Source organism: Rana temporaria, chromosome 2, assembly GCF_905171775.1.
Source record: "Rana temporaria chromosome 2, aRanTem1.1, whole genome shotgun sequence".
NCBI lineage: Eukaryota > Metazoa > Chordata > Amphibia > Anura > Ranidae > Rana > Rana temporaria.
Genome location: NC_053490.1, coordinates 66,587,914 through 66,609,560, shown reverse-complemented (window position 1 = coordinate 66,609,560; position 21,647 = coordinate 66,587,914). Strand labels below are relative to the sequence as shown.

General features: G+C 41.1%; 1 protein-coding gene across 4 annotated transcripts in view; it reads right to left on the bottom strand.

Moving 5' to 3' along the window:
- The window catches only part of CAB39L (calcium binding protein 39 like), a 178,448-nt gene that overhangs the window by 30,976 nt on the left and 125,825 nt on the right, over nucleotides 1–21,647 (bottom strand). For all 4 annotated transcript variants that reach the window (XM_040340314.1, XM_040340315.1, XM_040340317.1 and 1 more), the window contains 2 exons: nucleotides 13,541–13,709; nucleotides 470–529 (listed from right to left, as the gene is read on the bottom strand). In XM_040340314.1, the coding sequence (XP_040196248.1) occupies nucleotides 470–529; nucleotides 13,541–13,709 (229 nt within the window). The remainder of the gene's footprint in view (nucleotides 1–469; nucleotides 530–13,540; nucleotides 13,710–21,647) is intronic.

The following is a 21,647-nucleotide window of genomic DNA, read 5'->3' as shown; positions in this document are numbered from 1 at the left end:
GGAAGTTCCTTACGTCCTGTTTAGAGATACAAGCGCACTCGGTTTAAAGCCATGCACCCCCCCCCCCATCTCTCACTCTTCCTTCAGCGATTGGACTCACAGAGAAAGGAGGAAGGTGACGTAATGCTGCCAGGTCTGCGATTACGTTTCATTGACTTTAAATTGCGGATGCTCAGCAGCAAACATCACTAACTATAATGGCGCGATTCCCTGATGTGGACACGTCCTTCTGCAGGTCGCGATTCACCCAGGAATGAAAAACGATTACGTGACCCGCAGTCTTCAAGCTACAAATACAGAGGCGGATCTGTGAAATGTTCACGTTTATCTATTCGCCATTTTAGAATGTTTTACGGAATTTTACAACCACTTAAAATTCCAAATCAGGCAGAAGTCAGTAAGAAGTCAGTAAGTCCAACAATATGGTACTGAAACAAAATGTCAAAAGTATCTTGGTATTGTTACTTACTCTATCGTAATTCTGTTCTAGAAATTCAGCTACCATCAACTTGTGCCTTGTGAGCAAATCCTGAAAAAACAAAGGCAATACAAACATGAATATCCGAGTACAAAATGACTAAAGAACATTTCTGCCGTTTTCTGGTAAAAATATTCCCTCTTCATCGTTAAGACAATTATACTTTATACAAAAACATTTCTAATTACAAAATAAGAGGAGAATATAAAGTATGAAGTGGATGATGATAATTGTTTTATCTACACCTGCCTAGATTTGTGTATTGTATTTCTTGTAAAGATTTTACAGGGCTTGTCACAACACTGAAAACATTCAATTATTAACGATTTAACTTGACAGATAGGAACCCACATTTAAAATGTCAGTTTTTCCGCGTTTACATGCCGCGTGTAGCAGCGTTTTGCCGCGTTTCCAGTTAGAAGCGTTTAAAAAAAATTATATATTGTATATATATTTTTTAAATGGCCAAAAACGCCTATAAACGGAACGCTGCTAAACGCGGTTTACCGTGTTTAGCCACGTCTAGTCGCATTTGGCGTCTGAAACATGGAAATCTTTGGCGTCTGAACCCATTTTTTTGCCTTCAAAGAAACGCTGTTAAACCCAACTGCCTAACAATGGCAATAAACGAGCCGCGGTCACATAAGATAACATTGAATGAGTTCAGGGGCAGTTGAAAAAAGCGTCCAACTGCCTCTGAACGTACGTTTAGCAGCATCCCGTGTGTGTATAATGGGGCCTAACTAAACCCAAGAACAAACATTTAATATATTGCAGCTTACAGGTCCTTAGATGCGGTGGCTGCATTAACTAGACATGTGCAATTCCAATAGAATTTTTCCATTTCCGAATTTTTTTTATTTCCGAATTTCCATATTTCCGTATTTCCATATTTCCGATTTTCGTATTTCCATATTTCCGTATTTCCATATTTCCGATTTTCGTATTTCCGATTTTCGTATTTCCGATTTTCGTATTTCCGATTTTCGTATTTCCGATTTTCGTATTTCCGAATTTCCGATTTCCGTATTTCAAATTTCCGTATTTCAAATTTCCGTATTTCAAATTTCCGTATTTCAAATTTCCGTATTTCAAATTTCCGTATTTCAAATTTCCGTATTTCAAATTTCCGTATTTCCGAATTTCCGTATTTCCGAATTTCCGTATTTCCGAATTTTTTCATTTCCGAATTTTCGTATTTCCGAATTTTTCCGAATTTTCAGAATATTCAAAAATTAGAAAAATTAGGAAATTCGTATATTCGAAAATTCGAATTTACGAATATACGAATTTTCCAATTTTCGAATATTAGAATTAACGAATTTGAAAATTGGAAAAATTAGAAAATTAGAAAAATTCGTAAATTCTAAAAATTGAAAATATTTGAAAATTCTAAAATTGAAGTATTCGAAAATTGAAAAATTAGAAAGTGGAAAATTTCCGAAATTTTTGAATTTCCGAAAATTCGTGTTTTTCGTTTCATTCGTTTCTTTTGCATTTTTTTGGAAATTCGTAAATTTCGAAAAATGTGTTTTATTCGTTTCTTGCTTTTTCGGAAATTCTGAATTTTGAATTTACGAAAAAAATATTCCAAAAAAAAAAAAGGAATGAAACAAAGGAAAAAAACTAATTTTTCGAATTTCTTGAATTTCAGAAAAAAGCAAAAAAAATTAATTAAACATAAATGAAAAAAACGATTTTTTTGGCAGTGCACATGTCTAGCATTAACTTTTTTTTATTGCTCAGGCCAAGAACATTGTCAGCAAGTACAGAAAATACCTGTTGATCTTGCCAAAAATGCCCTGTCCTTGTCACTTCTTGATCTGACCTGGAAACATTGAACAATGTTATCTTTAATTAACCTTTCATTATTTGTTTACTAATAAGCCTCATAAACACTGCTAATTTTTTTTCCGTTCAACTTAGCGGGTTAAACAAAAAACTCACAGTTCAGGTCGGAGCCGATATACTGACAATTCGATGTTAGTACAGTGATCTCCCCTGCTGTTCTAATTGTGCTCTGACAGAGGGCAGTCCCATCCCCCGCCAGAACACTCCGGTCAGCACTCTCAGCCATTGGCTGAGAGTGCTGATCGGTAGCTGGTTGGCACACTGTTTTCGGTCATGACCCTTCAACAGTTCAACTGTTGGACCGGCTGCCATACACATGGGCAGCATGTTGGCCAGTTTCTATTGATTTGGCTGACGTCACCCGACATTCAGGCCCCTATGTACTAGGCTATAATCTCCATATTCCCCATTTATTGTGGATGAACAAAAGTGCAAACATGTTTTAAGTCTTTCCTGGGTGACAACCATGCCTGTCTCCATAGATACACTGGAGAAGTGAGCGCAGTCAAGGACAGGAAGCATGTTTTTACAGGATTACAGTAAAGTATCAAAAGTAAAGGGGGGCTGAATACAAATGCACGCCACATTTTTCAGATATTTGTAAAAAAAAAATGTGAAAACCATTTATTATTTTCCTTCCACTTCACAATTATGTGCAACTTTGTGTTGGTCTATCACATAAAATCCCAATAAAATACATTTACGTTTTTGGTTGTAACGTGACAACATTTCAAGGCACTGTATGTTTCTAAGCTTTTCTGCAGTAAAATGTACGTTTCCTAATAGTTGTCCCATTTGTGCAACTGCATATGTAGATTACAATCCAACTCTACACACAGGGTGAGGACAGGGCGGGCTTACCAAATGAAAATAAAAGAAACGCACTTAAAAACAATTATAAAAATATCATTACATCTACGGACTGGTAAGGCCTCATTCACAAGGGTGCTGGGGCCCATAGAGCATGACGAGATGCAAGCAGGCAGCCTATGGGGATACAACGGCTGTGCAGACAGCTGGGCTGACCACCCACCTCTGCATAGGAGTTTAGATTGTAATATACTTGTATACTTACCAAGAGCACTTTTGTTAACTCCCATCTTGCACAGCTAGAGGAACCCCTAGAATAGGGTGACCAGACATCCCCGGTTTCCGGGGACAGCCCCTGGATTGAGGACACTGTCCCTGGACCAAGTCTGTCCCCGGTTTTGTCCCCAGATTAGATTTGAACAGGGGTTGGGGCAATTTCAAACACAGTGCAGAATTAAAAAAGCTTAGGGGTGTGTATTTTTTCCATTATCTGTGCCCCTTTCTGATGATCATATGCTGGTCGGAGCGGAGGGAATATTTCTTCAGTTTCGGGTGCATGCCCATTCAGCTCCGCTCACATGTTCTTCTGCCTTGGCTCAAGTCCTGGCCAGCTGCCTGCCTGCTTATCTCCTTGACTTCCCTGGCAGAGTGATCTTCCTCCACTCCCCACCCAGAAGTAGCCGGGGCTCGGAGAGTAATGCTGCGTACACACGATCGGAATTTACGACAACAAATGTTCGATGTGAGCTTTTGGTCGGATATTCCAACCATGAGTAGGCTCCATCGGACATTTGCAGTCAGAATTTCCGACAACAAATGTTTGAGAGCTGGTTCTCAATTTTTCAGACAACAAAAGTTCTTGTCGGAAATTGCGATTGTGTGTATTCAATTCCGATGCACAAAAATTCTACGCATGCTCAGAAGCAATTTGACGCATGTTCAGAATCATTGTACTTAATTTTTCTCGGCTCGTCGTACTGTTGTATGTCACTGCGTTTTTGACGTTCGGAATTTCCGAGCAACACTTGCGTGACAGTGTGTTTTTTCAAGACAACTTTAAGCCAACATTCCGTCGGAAAAAATAGGATTTTTGTACTCACCGTAAAATCCATTTCTCTGAGTTCATAGACGGACACAGCCTTCATTGACCTTAGGGTTATGCTTCTTCCTACCAGGAGATTTCTGCCTAATGTCAATGAAGGCTGTGTCTGTCTATGAACGGAAGAGAAAAATCCACGGTTCTGTTGTCTTTTGCCACGTGTGTACGCAGCATAAGACTTGAGAGGCAGGCGGCGAATGGCAGAGAGTCGCTGATTGCCGCCATTACTAGTTTAAAAAAAAAATATGTCCCCGGATTTGTTTTTAAAAATCTGGTCACCTTACCCTAGAATCTTTAGCATCCAACAGTTGCCTTAGGCCTGCTTCACACCTATGCATTTTTAGCGCATTTTCAGTTTTGCAGAAACACACTACAGTCTATTAAACATGGTTTCCTATGGATATAGTTCACAACTGTGTAACTTTTTGGAAAGGGCCAGTGACTTTTCTTCTGGTTTTGGGTTCCATAGTCTTCAATGGATGAAAAAAGTGTAAAAATGCACCTGGAATATGAAAACTGCAACCTGCATAGGTGTGAGGTTGGGAGACGGGGGGCTTGATGTAATTAAGAGCCACAGCTGACAGTGGAGAGATGTAGTCTTCCATAACACCCAAAAATGTTGGATTGTGAAAACATGTGAGAACACTGCCTCTACCTCTGCCAGTGAGGAAAAAAAAAATTGTAGTCAAAGGAGGCACTAATGGAAAATATACAGTACATGTATTTACAAAGCTGTTCAAGTGTAAAATCTGTGTCCCTTAACAACCAAATAAAGAAGGACTTGAGAGCAGCCCGCCCTGTCCTCACCCTGTGCTGGCACTCTGTGTGTAGAGTTGGGTTGTAATCTACATATGCAGTTGCACAAATAGGACAACTATTAGGAAACTTACATTTTACTGCAGAAAAGCTTAGAAACATACAATGCCTTGAAATTTTCCACATTTTGTCATGTTACAACCAAAAACGTAAATGTATTTTATTGGGATTTTTAGGTGATAGACCAACACAAAGTGGCACATAATTGTGAAATGGAAGGAAAATGATAAATGGTTTTAAATGTTTTTTTTTTTTTTAATAAATATCTGAAACACGTGGCGTGTATTTGTATTCCGTCCCCTTTACTCTGATACCCCTAACTAAAATCTAGTGGAACAAATTGCCTTCAGAAGTCACCTAATTAGTAAACAGAGTCCACTTGTATGTAATTTAATCTCAGTAGAAATACAGCTGTTCTGTGAAGCGCTCAGAGGTTTGATATAGAACCTTAGTGAACAAACAGCATCAGGAAGGCCAAGGAACACACCACACAGGTCTGGGATAAAGTTGTGGAGAAGTTTAAAGCAGAGTTAGGTTATAAAAAAAAATATCCCATGCTTTGAACATTTCACAGAGCACTGTTCAATCCATCATCCAAAAATGGAAAGAATATGTCAAAACTGCAAACCTACCAAGACATGGCCACCCACCTAAACTGACAGGCCAGGCAAGGAGAGCATTCATCAGAGAAGCAGCCAAGAGGCCCGTGGTAACTCTGGAGGAGCTGCAGAGATCCACAGCTCAGCTGGGAGAATCTTCCCACAGCACAACTATAATGCCGCGTACACACGACCGTTTTTCGGGTTGTAAAAAATGAAATTTTTAATGGTCTAGAAAGAACTACATTTTTTTCAACCCGATCGTTAAAACGGTCTTGCCTACACACGATCGTGAAAAAAAAATGCTCTAGCAAAGCGCGGTGACGTACAACACGTATGACGGCACTATAAAGGGGAAGTTCTATTCGCCTTTGAGCTGCTTTAGCTGATTCCGTGTTAGTAAAAGACGATTCGCACTTTACAGTCTGTTACAGCGTGATGAATGTGCTTACTCCATTATGAACGCTAGTTTTACCAGAACAAGCGCTCCCGTCTCATAACTTGCTTCTGAGCATGCACGTTTTTTTCACGTCGTTAAAGCCCACACACGACCATTTTTTATGATGTTTGTTAAAAACGACAAAGTTAAAAATTACGTGAAAAGGAAATATAAAGTAGTTTTTATTATTTCTTTAGATTTATGTGTAATGTATTGAGTGTGTGTTCATGATATAGAAAACCCTTTGTTTGTGAATATTTTGTAATTATATATGTTCATAGTGGGCAGCCACATTTGAACATTTCTTGTTTTTTTCTTTACTAGCTCTTAGGCTGGCCCATACATGGATCAAAATGTGGCCAGTTCAGCAGGGACCAGACAAAAGTTGATCCATGTATGTGCTAGCCGATTGATCTACTGCAGTGGTCTCAAAGTACCGGCCCGCGGGCCATTTGCGGCCCGCGGACCAGTTCTAAATGGCCCGCAGGCAGGGCAGAAGTGGGGGGAGAATTTTTTTTTTTTTTTTTGTGAGCTGGTGCCATCTGGTGGTGAGCCGTTGGTATTACAAGTTACCACCAGATGTGAGCTGCCGCCATCTGGTGGTGGACGTTGGTATTACAAGTTAAGCATTACAAGTTAAACAGCAATTCTAATGTCATTTTACACTATTTTCACTGTCTTCCTTCCCTCTAATTAGAACCCCCAAACATTATATATATTTTTTATCATAACACCCTAGAGAATAAAATGGCGATCGTTGCAATACTTTCTGTTACGCCGTATTTGCGCAGCGGTCTTACAAGCATACTTTTTTTGGAAAAAATTACACTTTTTTTAATTAAAAAATAAGACAACAGTAAAGTTATCCCCATTTTTTTAAATATTATGAAAGATAATGTTACGCCGAGTAAATTCATACCCAACATGTCACGCTTCAAAATTGCGCCCGCTTGTGGAATGCCGACAAACTTTTTTACCCTTTAAAATGTTCATAGGCGACGTTTAAAAAAATCTACAGGTTGCATGTTTTAAGTTACAGAGGAGGTCTAGTGCTAGAATTATTGCTCTCGCTCTACCAATCGCGGCGATACCTCACATGTGTGGTTTGAACACCGTTTACATATGCGGGCGCTGCTCGCGTATGTGTTCGCTTCTGCGCGCAAGCTCATCGGGACGGGGGTGCGTTTTCTGGCTCCTAACTTTTTTAGCTGGCTCCTAGATTCCAAGCAAATTTGTCAAACCCTGACTTACACCAGTGCAGGTGGTAATAATGCGCTCACTGACACCAGTGCTGGGGGTTAATAATGTATTCGCTGACACCAGTACTGTTGTTTTTGAAGTTTGAAAGTTTGCATGCGGCCCCCCATGGCATATGAAAACTTGTCTTGTGGCCCTCAGGTAATTTGAGTTTGAGACCCCTGATCTACTGTGAATTCCAGATTTCACTCTTACTGCAGTTAAGAAACCCAAGCACCTCTATTTTCCAACTGTGATTATAATGACCTTCTTTGAATATGGAAGTTCCGGCTTTGCTTCAGATCACAATGTATAGTGTAATGGTATATATACACACTAAAAGCAGGCCAGTGCATTCCTGAACGTGCTTTTCTCACAGCAGACAGCCTTTCTCCACACTCCAGCTGGAGACACACACTCTGGATGGATATCCGAACCCTGGATGAACCATCACGGGAACCCAGGCCTGCACAACGTCGGCTACCCCCCTGGACGAATCCCAGGCTCATCAGGCTCCCTTCCGTCCCGGACAGAGACCGTTGCCTGTTCTCACTTGAACTACCCACCACCACAAACGGTCATCCTCTACTCCACCTGTTTGTGAGTGCCATTGTCGTTCATATGGACATTAATCTGTTATTAAATTGTGCTGCACTATGCCTGCTTGGTACTTTTTTTCCCTCCCCTCTGGCTTCATGATCAAGCTTGCTGAATATAGACCAGACTCCCTGGATCAATCAGCCATGCATGGATCAAAAATTGGCAGATTCAGCAGAGACCGGACAAATTTCAATGCACATGTGGGCAGGCTGTTTGTACAGAAGTCAAGCTACTTATCAACTTCTGTACAACCAGCCTGTCAGATTTCTCCCCTAAATCAGTGCCTCTGGCTATAGTTAGCAGCTCTGATGGCAGCGAAGTCTCCCCACTGTCTGAATACAATAACTCAGAAGGGAGGATTCCTCCATCCACCTCCAATGTGTTGAAGGAATCAGGTCATTTTTATTTTCATTTAACCCACTGGGCTGAAGAAAAGAAATATTGATACATTGTGTACAAAATTCTTCTAATTGTAAAGTATAAACAGCTGAACTACATACAGTGCCTTGAAAAAGTATTCACACCCCTTGCAATTTTCCACATTTTGTCATGTTACAACCAAAAACATAAATGTATTTTATGTGATAGACCAACACAAAGTGGCACATAAAATTGTGAAGTGAAAAGAAAATAATAAATGGTTTTCAAAATATTTTACAAATAAATATCTGAAAAGTGTGGCGTGCTTTTGTATTCAGCCCCCTTTATTCTGATACCCCAAAATTTAGTGGAACCAATTGCCTTCAGAAATCACCTAATCAGTAAATAGAGTCCGCCTGTGTGTAATTTAAACTCTGTATAAATACAGCTGTTCTGTGAAGCCCTTAAAGGTTTATTAGAGAACCTTAGTAAACAAACAGCATCATGAAGGCCAAGGAACACACCAGCCAGGTCAGGGATAAAGTTGTGGAGAAGTTTAAAGCAGGGTTAGGTTATAAAAAAATATCCCAAGCTTCGAACATAGCAATGTTCAATCCATCATCTGGAAATGTAAAGAGTATGGCACAACTGCAAACCTACAAAGACATGGCCGTCCACCTAAACTGACAGGCCGGGCAAGGAGAGCATTCATCAGAGAAGCAGCCAAGAGGCCCGTGGTAACTCTGAAGGAGCCACAGAGATTCACAGCTCAGGTGGGAGAATCTGTATACAGGACAACTATTAGTTGTGCACTCTACAAATCTGGTCTTTATGGAAGAGCGGCAATAAGAAAGCCATAAGAAGAAGTCCCATTTGCAGTTTGTGAGAAGCCATGTGGGGGACACAGCAAACATGTACTTTTTGGCCTAAAAACAAAAAACGCTATGTGTGGCGGAAAACGAACACTGCACATCACAATGAACATGCCATCCCCACCTTGAAATATGGTGGTGGCAGCATCATGATGTGGGGATGCTTTTCTTCAGCAGGGACAGGGAAGCTGGTCAGAGTTGATGGGAAGATGAATGGAGCCAAAAAGAAACAGAAACAGAAAACCTGATAAGCCCCGTTTCCACTGAACGGAACGGTTCGGGTCAGTAGATTTGGAACGGTTTAGAACGGACCGGTCTATTCTTGTGAGCGTTTCCACTGCAAATCGGACCGTCGGGACCATACAGGATTTAGAAAAAATGCCTAGCACGTCCACCAATCAGTGGAATGTATTGCATCTCCGCCCTAATGGAACCGTTCCATTTTCTATGGCCCCACATCTGAAGCAGGACCCAGAATGGTCCGGTACGGTTCGGTTTTATGGCACACTTTCACAATGGAAACACCCAAAATAGCATACCGAACCGAACCATACCGAACCGATCCGCTCAGCGGAAACGAGGCATTAGAGTCTGCAAAAGACTTGACTGGGGCGGAAGTTCACCTTCCAGCAGGACAACAACCTTAAACATACAGCCAGAGCTACAATGGAATGGTTTAGATCAAACATATTTATGCGTTAGAATGGCCCAGTCGAGTCCAGACCTAAATCCAATTGAGAATCTGTGGCAAGACTTGAAAATTGCTGTTCACAGACACGCTCCATCCAATCTGACAGAGCTTGAGATATTTTGCACAGGAGAATGGGCAAAAATTTCACTTTATAGATGTGCAAAGCTGGTAGAGACATCCCTGAAAAGACTTGCAGCTGTAATTGCAGCGAAAGTATTGATACAAATACACAGCACACTTTTCACATATTTGTCAAAAATGTTGAAAACCATTTATCATTTTCCTTCCACTTCACAATTTTGTGCCACTTTGTGTTGGTCTATCACATACAATTCCAATGAAATACATTTATGTTTTTGGTTGTAACATGATAGAATGTGTTTAAAATTTCAAGGAGTAGGAATACTTTTTCAAGGCACTGTAGATATATATCAGCACTGTTGGTCAGTAAAATCTTTTGTCTTTTATCTGATAAAAAAAAATCAAAAATCAAAAATCAAAGTCTGTTTCAACTAACACCTTACAAATGAATGTTTTAATAACGAGGGCCACACACGGTTGAACAGTACAATAACAATACCACAAAGGGAGGTAATAACAGCCTGTTCCACAACAGGAACCAAATTTTAATACAATCTGTAAAGTCTGTCTAACAACACATTGAAGAAAAATTCTTCTTTACTTAGTTACTTAGGAAAGTAGGATTAACGATAAATTGTAAGAACCAATGCTAGCCTTCAGATATACAGAATTAAACCTACCGTATGTATTGCCTATTTCCAGTTTATCAATAAACAAAGTACCATGCAAAAGAAATACTTGAATTTTCCACAGACAATGTGAACCGAAGAGCAGGTACAGGCAGCATGCCGTTTGCAAAGCATGAAACAATACAAAACTGGTTTGCCTAGAAGTTACAGCATTACATAGACACTAACAATAAACTCTTATTTGCTGTCCTTTAGCCAGTTAAACATACAATTGATACCATTGATAGCAAAGTTATCTGCCGAAAAAGTGCAAGATTAAGTGTAAAAAAACAAAACAAAAATAAGTTGATTCTTCCAGAAATCCAAAAAAGCGCATGATTTCCTGTGGCTGCAATGAAGCTTCCTGTGGCTGCAATGAAGCAATGTCCAGTTCTCCTCTTAACTATAGAACAGAGGAGAGGAAAGGCATTGTGTAACCCTAATGCCGCGTACACAGGACCGTTTTTCGGGTTCTAAAAAAATGACGTTTTTAATGGTCTAGAAAAAGTTTTTTTCAACCCGATCATTAAAACGGTCTTACCCACACACGATCGTGAAAAAAAAAATGCTCGAGCAAAGCGCGGTGACGTACAACACGTACGACGGCACTATAAAGGGGAAGTTCCATCCGGATGGCGCAGCCCTTTGGGCGGCTTTTGCGGATATCGTGTTAGTAAAAGACGATTCGCGCTTTTCAGTCTGTTACAGCGTGATGAATGCGCTTACTCCATTACGCTAGTTTTACCAGAACGAGCGCTTCTGTCTCATAACTTGCTTCTGAGCATGCGCGTTTTTTTCACGTTGTTAAAGCCCACACACGACCATTTCTTACAACCTTAAAAACGTTGTGAAAAAATAGAGCATGTTCGAAATATTTAATGCCCATTTTTTAGATCGTGAAAAATGCTCTGGAGCCCACACACGATCGTTTTTAATGACATTAAAAAAAAACGTAATTTTTTTTAACCCGAAAAACGGTCGTGTGTACGCGGCATCAGGCCCCTTTCACACAGACGGATAGAATGGTGCTTTTAGCTGCGGATTTTCTAGTTTTCTACCGCAGCTAAAAGCACACAATGCTTTCCTATGGCCCCAGTCACACACAGCGTTTAGCTGCGATTTCATTACATGCGGTTTGGTGCGAATAGAAAAAATAGAATTGAATGTATCCAGGTGCGATGTAGTGCAGCTATATTCACATAACCGCAGGTAATCGCAGTCTTTTTTGTCAACTGCGGATAGCAGCATGAGAAAAAAAAAAAAAGCAGGAAGCACATCATAATCAAAAGAATAAAAAGGGTTGCTATGGCAAGGACTACCGCGGCCGCATGTAACTGCACGTAAACGCATGTAATCGCAATGTACAAATGCAGCTAATCGCAGTACCTGGAGCCTTGACAAAACATTTTACATGCTTTTAACTGCAGCAAAACAGCCGTCCGTGTGAAAGGGGTCTTACACACTTCCTGTTCTAGGGCAACAATGCTGCTCCCCCACAGGTAAAATACAGTAGGCACTGTTACTCTAGTTCAGGAAGTATGTTACTGGCACAATCATTAAATGAAAATAAAGCTAAATTGAAAAATAGAAATCAAATGTAGCCACCAACATCTAGAGCAGGGTTTCTCAACTAGGGTTCCTCAGTAGGTTGCTGGGGGTTCCTTAAGAAATTTCTGCTTCTCAGATAAGTTCCCACAGACACCATTGATCTTTTTAGCTATCTGTAAGGGGGTAATTCTTCCCAAAGACCACAAGTGTAAGAAGCATTCTTCCCACTGACCATCACACGTATGTATTATGTTTCATGAGTTGTAGATTTAGTAATTTTTAGCAGGGGTTCTGGAGACAGGAAAGTCTATTTAAGGCCAGGTTCACATACAGTATATGCCAATTGGATGCAGTCTTAACCACAACCAATTTGCATAACATGTCCGGGGAAGCCACAGTGCCATTTTAAAAAGGGTCCTGTGCATTTCTGGGTTTGGTTTAGGTGCAAATTCAGGCAAAAATTACACCTAAACCGGTGAACAGAAACGCTCTGGATTGTAAACCGCAGCTGGACATGTGTGAACCCAGCCTCAAGGGTTCCTTTGTGTTGAAAATGGCTGATTTTAGGGACTAGCAAGTTGAAATAGATAAAAATATTGTTTTGGGGTTAAAGCACACTCTTTAACACACAACCCCTTAAATTACCTTTCCCTTGCAGAAAATATTAGGCCATACTGTGTTTGGAGCTGCACTAAAACCACTGGGCCTTGGTTTCAAAAGCAAGTGCTAGGCTCTTGACATCTAAACAAAGTTAACTGCCATTCCTAGAGAAAGTGGGCATACTGCCTTAATGGCCTGAACTACAGCACAATGCCCAGAGGTAGTTCTATCATAGGGCTAAAATTAGGGGGCTACAGGACAGTAAATTTGTCAGGTTACAGGAGAAACCTCCTTTTTATTTCCATTTGGAACTAACCATAGAAGGCAAAGACATTGGATGGCAAGGAATGGGATGGACTCCAAAAATGCTGGTAACATGGCAGGAATTTGCCAATGGTGTTGCCAGTGTGAGTAAATGAGATAGTGAGAGGAATGTGGCATGAGGGTTTACGCATACATAGACCAATTCTGACCAACTCTGTCCACCTTGACTTCATCAGTCAAACTGTTGGTGTTGCTGACCATAAAGAGAGTGGATTTCCAAATATTCTCAGAAAAAAAGGTGAAAAAAATATATTATGCTGTTTAGATAGTTATGTTCATTTTATACTACTTGCAGGCTACATTTCTGAGAAGCACACCAATGTGTTAATAATTTGCCTTCTCTTTGGGCCTGTCAGAGTACGGCTTGAGAAATCTCGCCTTGCGATGACACAGATTGAAGAAAAATAAACTTGCCAGGAGTTCTATTTTAAACTACATAAACACAGAACAGAGCTTTAAATAATTTACCTTAAATGTAGCAAAGGCATCGGAAGCTATGTCGAATGTTGACATTTCCACATATTTAAAGAAGTCCTCAAACTGCTCAGAGTAAAGGACAGTTTTGGCAAGCGGCTCATGACGGACACATTCTCGTAGCATTATCCCACAATGCAATGCCACTTGAGGAGACTCATACCTAGAAGAAAGCATGCAGAAGATTTAAAGACAATCACATTACAGGGGGCTGAAGCTATGGGTACATAAAGCACCTTTACCAAAGTTTCAGAATATTTTTAAAGCTAAAAACAGGAAAGTCGTCACAGCATACTGCAGGTTTTAGATTTGCTTTCTGTAAAGGCAAACATTTGCATTATGCCTCCTAGAGCTGCATGCTGCAATTTTGTGCCAAATGTGCCAATAGCAACATTTAAAGGATAACTGTACTACCAGAGAAAGTTATCCTCATAACTTCAGACACATACAGTTCGGTCCAGCTGATTTGCTGGAAGTTCCTCTATAACCAGTATACCCCTGTGAGAAAGCACTTAAAAGGTGTCGTTCATGTTCTGAACACCTTACATCTGTAATTAGGGTACAATATCTAACATGTTTAGCATTCTCACTCGTACCACCCCCAATCTTACCCCTACCCATGAAGTAGGGGTTCCTTTTCCCGCACTCCCCAGTGACATTTCAAAAACAGAGCCCACACTGCTGCATCATCCATTCACAGGAATTTGTGAATGAGAGAACTACAAGTCCTGTCTCCCACTGTGGCAGACAGCGTGTAGTACTCAATGAACTACCAGGGTGCAGATCAGTACCATGGGATTTCACCAACAGTTCCTGCATCCGAGTCACTGTTTTCCCTTCTAGGCATTTGGGCAGGAAGCTTTCAGCAGTGTCTGCAGGAGCAGGACACTCACTGATCGCAGGTGCAATGCTCTGCAGACTTATCCGGTAATTGTATATATATAAAAAAAAAAAAATCAATATTTTTAACCTGCAAAATCTTTTTTTTTTTTTTTTTTTTTTACAAAAGGTGAACTTAGTCTTTAAAAGAAAACATTTTCACACTTCCATGACCTCTTATATAGTTCATTAATAGCATGTATAAGATTTTTATAAAAGGGAATTACAGGGGATTTTTCCTGCAAATTTTCACATACTCATCTTAATAAAGATGTCTCTGCTCTAACAAAGATAAATATATAGGAGAATTTTCTTCACATAAACTCCCAAATGTCTGGATTAATATCAGAGTATCAGTGGAAAATGTACAGTGACAACACTTAGTCAGTTAATTCCATAAATGAACATCGAGGAAAAAGTTGCTAGGTACTGTAGATCTTCATGTAAAGTATGCATACATGAAATGGGAGATTACTAGTGGAATCTATCAAACTGAAGGTAGATATGGTTGATATCTTGAGTTTATATATAAAAGACAGAGAATGATGTCAGAACATCCCAAATATATATACACATTCATTGTCAGGCTGTATGAGATCAATGGTGGTTAGTTGCAATATGTAACTTCAATACTTCACTCTGATGCAGTCTGCAAAAATGTGGGATATCTGCCTTTTCTCAGAATAGCATTGAAAGAAAAATGTCTGGCATGCAGCTTATCCACAAGAGTAGTAAGACCAGAAGCTGTAATAACATGGTCCCTCATAGGCATGATCCAACTGTATGAGGTTGATATTCATCATGTGTGGTATGCAAATATAATATTTTTTATGTTTTAAATAAATTCTATTTTTATTGAGGTTTCGAAAATACAACATGAACAACAATATGGAGTAGCGAGAGCCACCACCAGACAAATATAAAACCATCAAGAGAAAGGAAAAAAAAATATTTAAAACAGAAGGACTCCAATTATCACTTCATTAATGACAGTCTCACATTGGGCGCTTCAGCTACCAGTAGTAGGCACCAAGAGGCCTTGTAGGAAAATAGAAGCAGGAAGTAACCATACAATAAACACAAGTGACTGGATCAAATGCAAATATAAATCTTTCAACATGTAGAATGCAAAATATGTATCTCAGCAACGGCGGATCCAGGGGGGGGGGCAACAGGGAAATTGCCCCCCCCCCCCCCCCCCGAGGCAATCATGTAACATTGGCTTTAAAAAAAGATATATATATATATATATATATATATATATATATATATATATATATTTTTTTTACTATTTTTTTTTAAACTGCTTTGTGGCAACGGCGGATCGAGGGGGGGGGGGGGGCAACATGGCAACATGGCAATTGCTCTCCCCCCCGAGGCAATCATGTCACATTGGCTTTTAAACTGCTTTGCGGTGCCTGCAGCTCCCGCTGCCGAGTCTCTAACTCTCTCTCCCTCTCTAATCACCAGGGCTGGTAGGCTGCCTGTCCTGAGGCTGCTTTGAGCTGTAGCTGACTGCAGCACTCCCCTCTCTCCTGCGTGTATGACACCGGGCATCTCTGGCTGTGTGTGAGAGCTGGATCTGTGTTCGGCTGTGCTGCCTGTGCTAGACCTGCTCGTGTGATAGTAGATGGAGATGGAACACTGATTGAATCAGTGTTTTGTCTATCACACAAGCCCGTCTAGGGTGGGACTTTGCTAGAGCCGAACACAGACCTACAGCTCCTGTTTGTTTCATGACACACGTCGGGAGAGGAGATACCTGCTGTGTGTGATCGAGGCAATGCCATGGTGAGTGCCATGCACAGTGTGGCTGCATTAATAGACAAAAGTGGGGCTGCATTCATATACAGAAGTGGGACTGCATGTATATACAAAAGTGGGACTGCATGTATATACAAAAGTGGGACTGCATGTATATACAAAAGTGGGACTGCATTCATATACAAAAGTGGGACTGCATTCATATACAAAAGTGGGACTGCATTCATATACAAAAGTGGGACTGCATTCATAGACACAAGTGGGGCTGCATTGATATACAAAAGTGGGTCTGCATTGATATACAAAAGTGGGTCTGCATTGATATACAAAAGTGGGTCTGCATTGATATACAAAAGTGGGACTGCATTAATATACAAAAGTGGGACTGAATTTATACACAAAGGTGGGGCTGCATTCATATGCACAGTGAGGCTGCAATGGTGGGCACTGATGAGGCTGCATTGATCTCTTGTACCATGTGTTCAGTCTCTGACCATCCCTTGTACCATGTCTGCAGTCTCTGACCATCTCCTGTACCATGTCTGCAGTCCCTGACAATCGTCTACAAACTATGGGATAGATTTATGGCATTTATATTTAAATATTTTTTACTAGTAATGGCGGCGATCATTGATTTTTTAGCGGTACTGCAACATTGCAGGGACACACCGGACACCTAATTGAGTTCTGTAAGCAACACCTTATTTTCTGGCAGTGCCCCTCCCGAGACTAGACTCTGGATCCGCCCTTGTATCTCAGTAACTTAAAATGGCTTATTGTTGTTGGCCACAGATCACACTAAAACAAGCGATCTTCATATTTATGCTTCATTTTAGAATGTGATCTTAATATGTATGCTTCATATTAGAATGCACTTCTTGTAGCGGTCAATGAAGTGTATTGTGAAATCAATAGCATAGTCCGGCCATTCTCAACCAGGGTTCTCCAGAGGTTGTAAAGCGTACCTTGAGCTGTGGTTGAGTGACCTCCCATTTGAAGGTGCCTGCAAAGCTCCAGGGCCAACGCCGCTTGGCCCAGTCACCATAGTAGACCATTTATTTTTAAGCCATCTGTGAGGCCTTGTACAGACGAGCGAACATGTCCGATGAAAATGGTCCGCGGACTGTTTTCATCGGACATGTTCGCTCGGAGATTTCGGTCTGATAATTGTACACACCATCAAACCGAAATCCCTGCGGACAGACAGCGCGGTGACGTTGATGCCGCCACGTCCGCAAACCCGGAAGTTCAATGCTTACACGCATGCGTCGAATCACTTCGACGCCATGCGCGGCTTCTCGGGCCAGCGGACATGTCCGATGAGTCGTACTGACCATCGGACATGTCCAACGGACAGGCTTCCAGCGGACAAGTTTCTTAGCATGCTAAGAAACTTTTGTCCGCTGGAAACCTGTCCGCTAGACCGGGAAACTGTCCGGTCGGCCCTACACACGACCGAACATGTCCGCGGAAACTGGTCCGACGGACCAGTTTCAGCGGACATGTTCGGTCGTGTGTACGAGGCCTAAGAGTAATGTTCTGACCATTATGGTAAAGGGGTATTTGTTCCCACTGTCCCTCAATAAATGTGTTTTAGCAAGGCTTCCTTAAAGACCAAAAAATTAATTCATGGGTCCTCAGGGGTAAAAATGGCTGGCATAGACATTCCAAAAATAAAAGTTCTGTATGTTATCAAGCAAACAGAGGTGCAGCATCCTAATAGAGTTTTCAGCATTGCACTTTTCAAAAATGAAATTCACATGTCCATCTTCTGGCAGCCGAGCATTGCCATTTATGGCAGAAAGGTCAATATACAGAGAGATCAATGGGTCATCCACTGACCCTCATTAGCCCAAAAGTGAAGGTGTTCCATAGCCACCGAGATAGCAAGGATAACTTGCCACAAATTTGCGGCAGTGTTGAATTGTAAGCCTGTTAACTTGCTGCACATTTTCACTGGCAAGTTATACACTTGCAGAGCATTTGAAGCACAAGTTTCCTTTTCCAATTTGTAGCAAATTTTCATGGCAAGTCTCTAGCAAGAGCAAAGTTGAAGTGGCGAGTCTACAGCAAGAGCTCTGCAAGTCACAGTGACCCCTGTGGTGGGATGACTATAACAACTGAACCAGAACTTGCAGCAGATTTGCAGAATGTTTGCAAAGATTGTTGATCTGAGTCATGCAATGCTGCAATTAATAAACCTGGCAAGTCCAGTAATAGCTTAGAATGTCATTTTTAAACTTACAGCTCAATTGCTTGCGATCTGGGCAGGACTGTGGCAGTAAACACCATGTGTTTGACACATTTTGTATCTTAGTGGCAACTTCCTCAAACGGTGGTGGTATTTGCTAGTGATGTCTTGTATCAAATGCAACTATAAAAACCAATAATATAATATAAATATTAATACTATATTATTGAACAAGCCACCGGGGCTCGGGTACAAGGACTAGTGTACAGAAAACCGAGTGGTGCTCTAAGAACAGCAACATTTTCCTTATTTTTTTCTTTTGTGCACCAGAACCTTAGGTACAAATACCTGCTGAGTCATATCAAATAACTTATGTTTTGCTCTTACTATCCCAAGTTAGTAAAACATTTCTAGCGGTTTGTAAGAACTGAAGCACAGGAAAAATAAGGCCTAGTTAACATGAGCATAATTAACGTGGTTGTAAACCTTCTGTTTTGTTTTTTAAATTAAAATAACAAAACAGGTCTATACTTGCTTGCTCTGTGCAATCCTTTTGCACAGAGCACCTCCAATCCTCCTCATCTGGGGTCTCCAACTGGTGCACCCATGGAAAGCCAATTTCCATGGGGACACCTGTGCTCGCTCCAGAGTCCTGCTGCTGCGTCGGCCCCACCCCCCACTCCCATGTCACAGCATGAACCACTTTAAGCATACTTATGAATAGCTATTCCATGCATCTGCGTGCAGGCAGTCCCATTCATGTTGTTTCTCCCAGTGGGTAGGTGTGGGTGCCTGTCTCCGAATGCAAACAATGTGAGCTCGGGGACTGCACCCACATGACATGAATGGAACTGCCGACACACGGATGAATGGAACACCTATGCATCGAGTTTGGGCAGAGGCATACGCTTAAATATGCCCATGTGAAAAAGGCCTTAGTGTTCCTGTTCCCTTATCGGTCAGTTAATGAAATGTTTAATTTTTCTAACCTGCATGGTGAGGATTATAGCTAAACCCAGACTGTTACAGTTATTGCGGTGTTCTGTCACAATGGTTTTCAGGTAATGGGCAAAAAAATAAAAAATCTGCCAGAGGTGAATTCTGTCACACTTCACTTTGAATAGGGAATCTATTTTTGGAGGAATTGGTCTTTAGAGGAAATACATGTCTTAAGAACTTATTTTATACGTAGCAGTCCAAGGGCACAAGTCTTACTTGTTCTTTTACTCCCCCCCCCCCCCCCCCCATTCTGCACATGGAAAAATAAATATATCTTACTTTCCAAATATTTCAGTTGCTCATCTTTGCGACACTGTTGCCTGGCAACCAATAATAATAGCCAGTGCTTGCACTGCGTTATTGGCTATACATAGCTCCCCTGTGCTCTACAAGAGTTAGTCACAGCAATGGTTTTTGTGTACAGCTTGCCAGCTTAAGACTTTTAAAAGGGATGGTGCACACTTCCTGCATTGTAAAACGCCACGTTTCACCGTGCAGAAGTGTCAGTTCTGGCAGGCGTTCTGGCCAGTGATGCCTTGTACCTTTAAAGGTGCAGAGCATTGATTAATTTTTTTTAACTTTATTGAAAGATCAATGTGACATTTAATTTATTTCAAAACCCTTGCACAGAGCAGGTAAGTATAACATGTTTGTTATTTAAAAAAAAAAAAAAAACCTTTACAAATCACTTTAAGCAAACCACTGTATGTCTTATTTTCAATCATTTTTAATCAGAAAACATCTGTTTTTAGCGATCCCAAGGGGGGCAACTTCATGTAGAAATCTGTGGCAATTCAGTCTAATCCACAGACCATCAGAACTTCCTTTGAAGCCAGGGACCATGTGCTTCTATTGACATTCAGTTAGAAAAAAGAAAACTGTTAAAATTGGGAATTGGCAGAAGAAAAGTTGTAAGGAGGACAGGCAGCAGTAAACAATGTGCAAGACAGGGACTCTCAGGAAAAGTCCAAGCAGGTTTTTGCTGAACTTTTATTCAGCAAGGCCTCAAAAAACATAGTTCAGTGCAGGAGGGCTTTGCACAGCAAGTCCACGGCATTAAATAAGCAAAACATCTGCTTGTCCAATCTACTAACTAAATTCAGGTCAGTTTCTGCCCATCAGGTTTCCCCAAAAACAAACATGCAGGAATTGCACCTTTTTAGTGTTCCATCAGCAGTCAGCTTTGTCACACAGAAGCAGATTCCCACAGCAGAGAGCCCTGAACAGCATTCAGCTTTAAATTTTTTAAAGAAACTGATGATAAACAGCTAAGCACGCTGTCGCTGAGCGCTGAGTCTCTCCGATACATGCCTGATGCCTGACTATGCCTGCGATCTCCATGTCGGCTCAGAACGCTCACACTTCTGACGCCGCTGAAAATCAGAGGGGACCCATTCAGTGATACCTCCTTTGGGTGGATTCTCAAGAACCCTGCATCGATAAGGACAAGAAGGCACCGAGTAAGACTCGGTCTAGCCAAAATCAAAAATAAATAAAGATTCTCTGGCCACATCGCTGTAATTTTCTGTTGTGCTGTAGACCATGGCTGCCATATCTGGCCCTCCTCTAGGCCATAATACCTACTATTCTCCATGGGTACATGTGGCTACCCCCCTACACACGCTAGGTAAATCTATCTCTCCCATGGGGAGTAGAGTATATAAGAGACATATACCCATGCTGTATGGGTGATTACCAAAATATCACTTTCCACGATAAGCCAAGAAAAAAGATACAAAATTAGTATCTAAAATGGTACAGATGTCCCTCTGTTTTACATCACTTCAATCACGATGTACCAGATACATGCTGCCGATGCCATATCGCTAAAGTAAACATGCTCCATATTTGGTGGGAATGCCCACCTTTGCGCATGTTTTGGAAACAAATTTTCGATCTATACTGAAAACTTACCGATACCTTTATTCAACCATTGTTTAGGGTAGCTCTACTTTCTCAATGCAGCCAGAACAGTCATTCCTCGACACTGTAAATCAACATCTGTACCCTACCTGGGGGAATAGGCGATTGAACTAGACTCTATAAGAAAAATGGAGTGGCTGCTGACACAACAAAATGGGAGTAGAAGAACATTTCTCTCATACCTAAAGCGACTGGGTCAGGTTTAGAGACTCAACCAAGTTCCTGACCGGGGCTAATGGGAACTCGGCCATCATTCCTGACAAGCCATGATTGAGTGTCTGGGTAAACCAATACTTTCCAACTTTGGTTTCCATCTCCCTCCCCTATAGGGATCTCCTCTCTTTT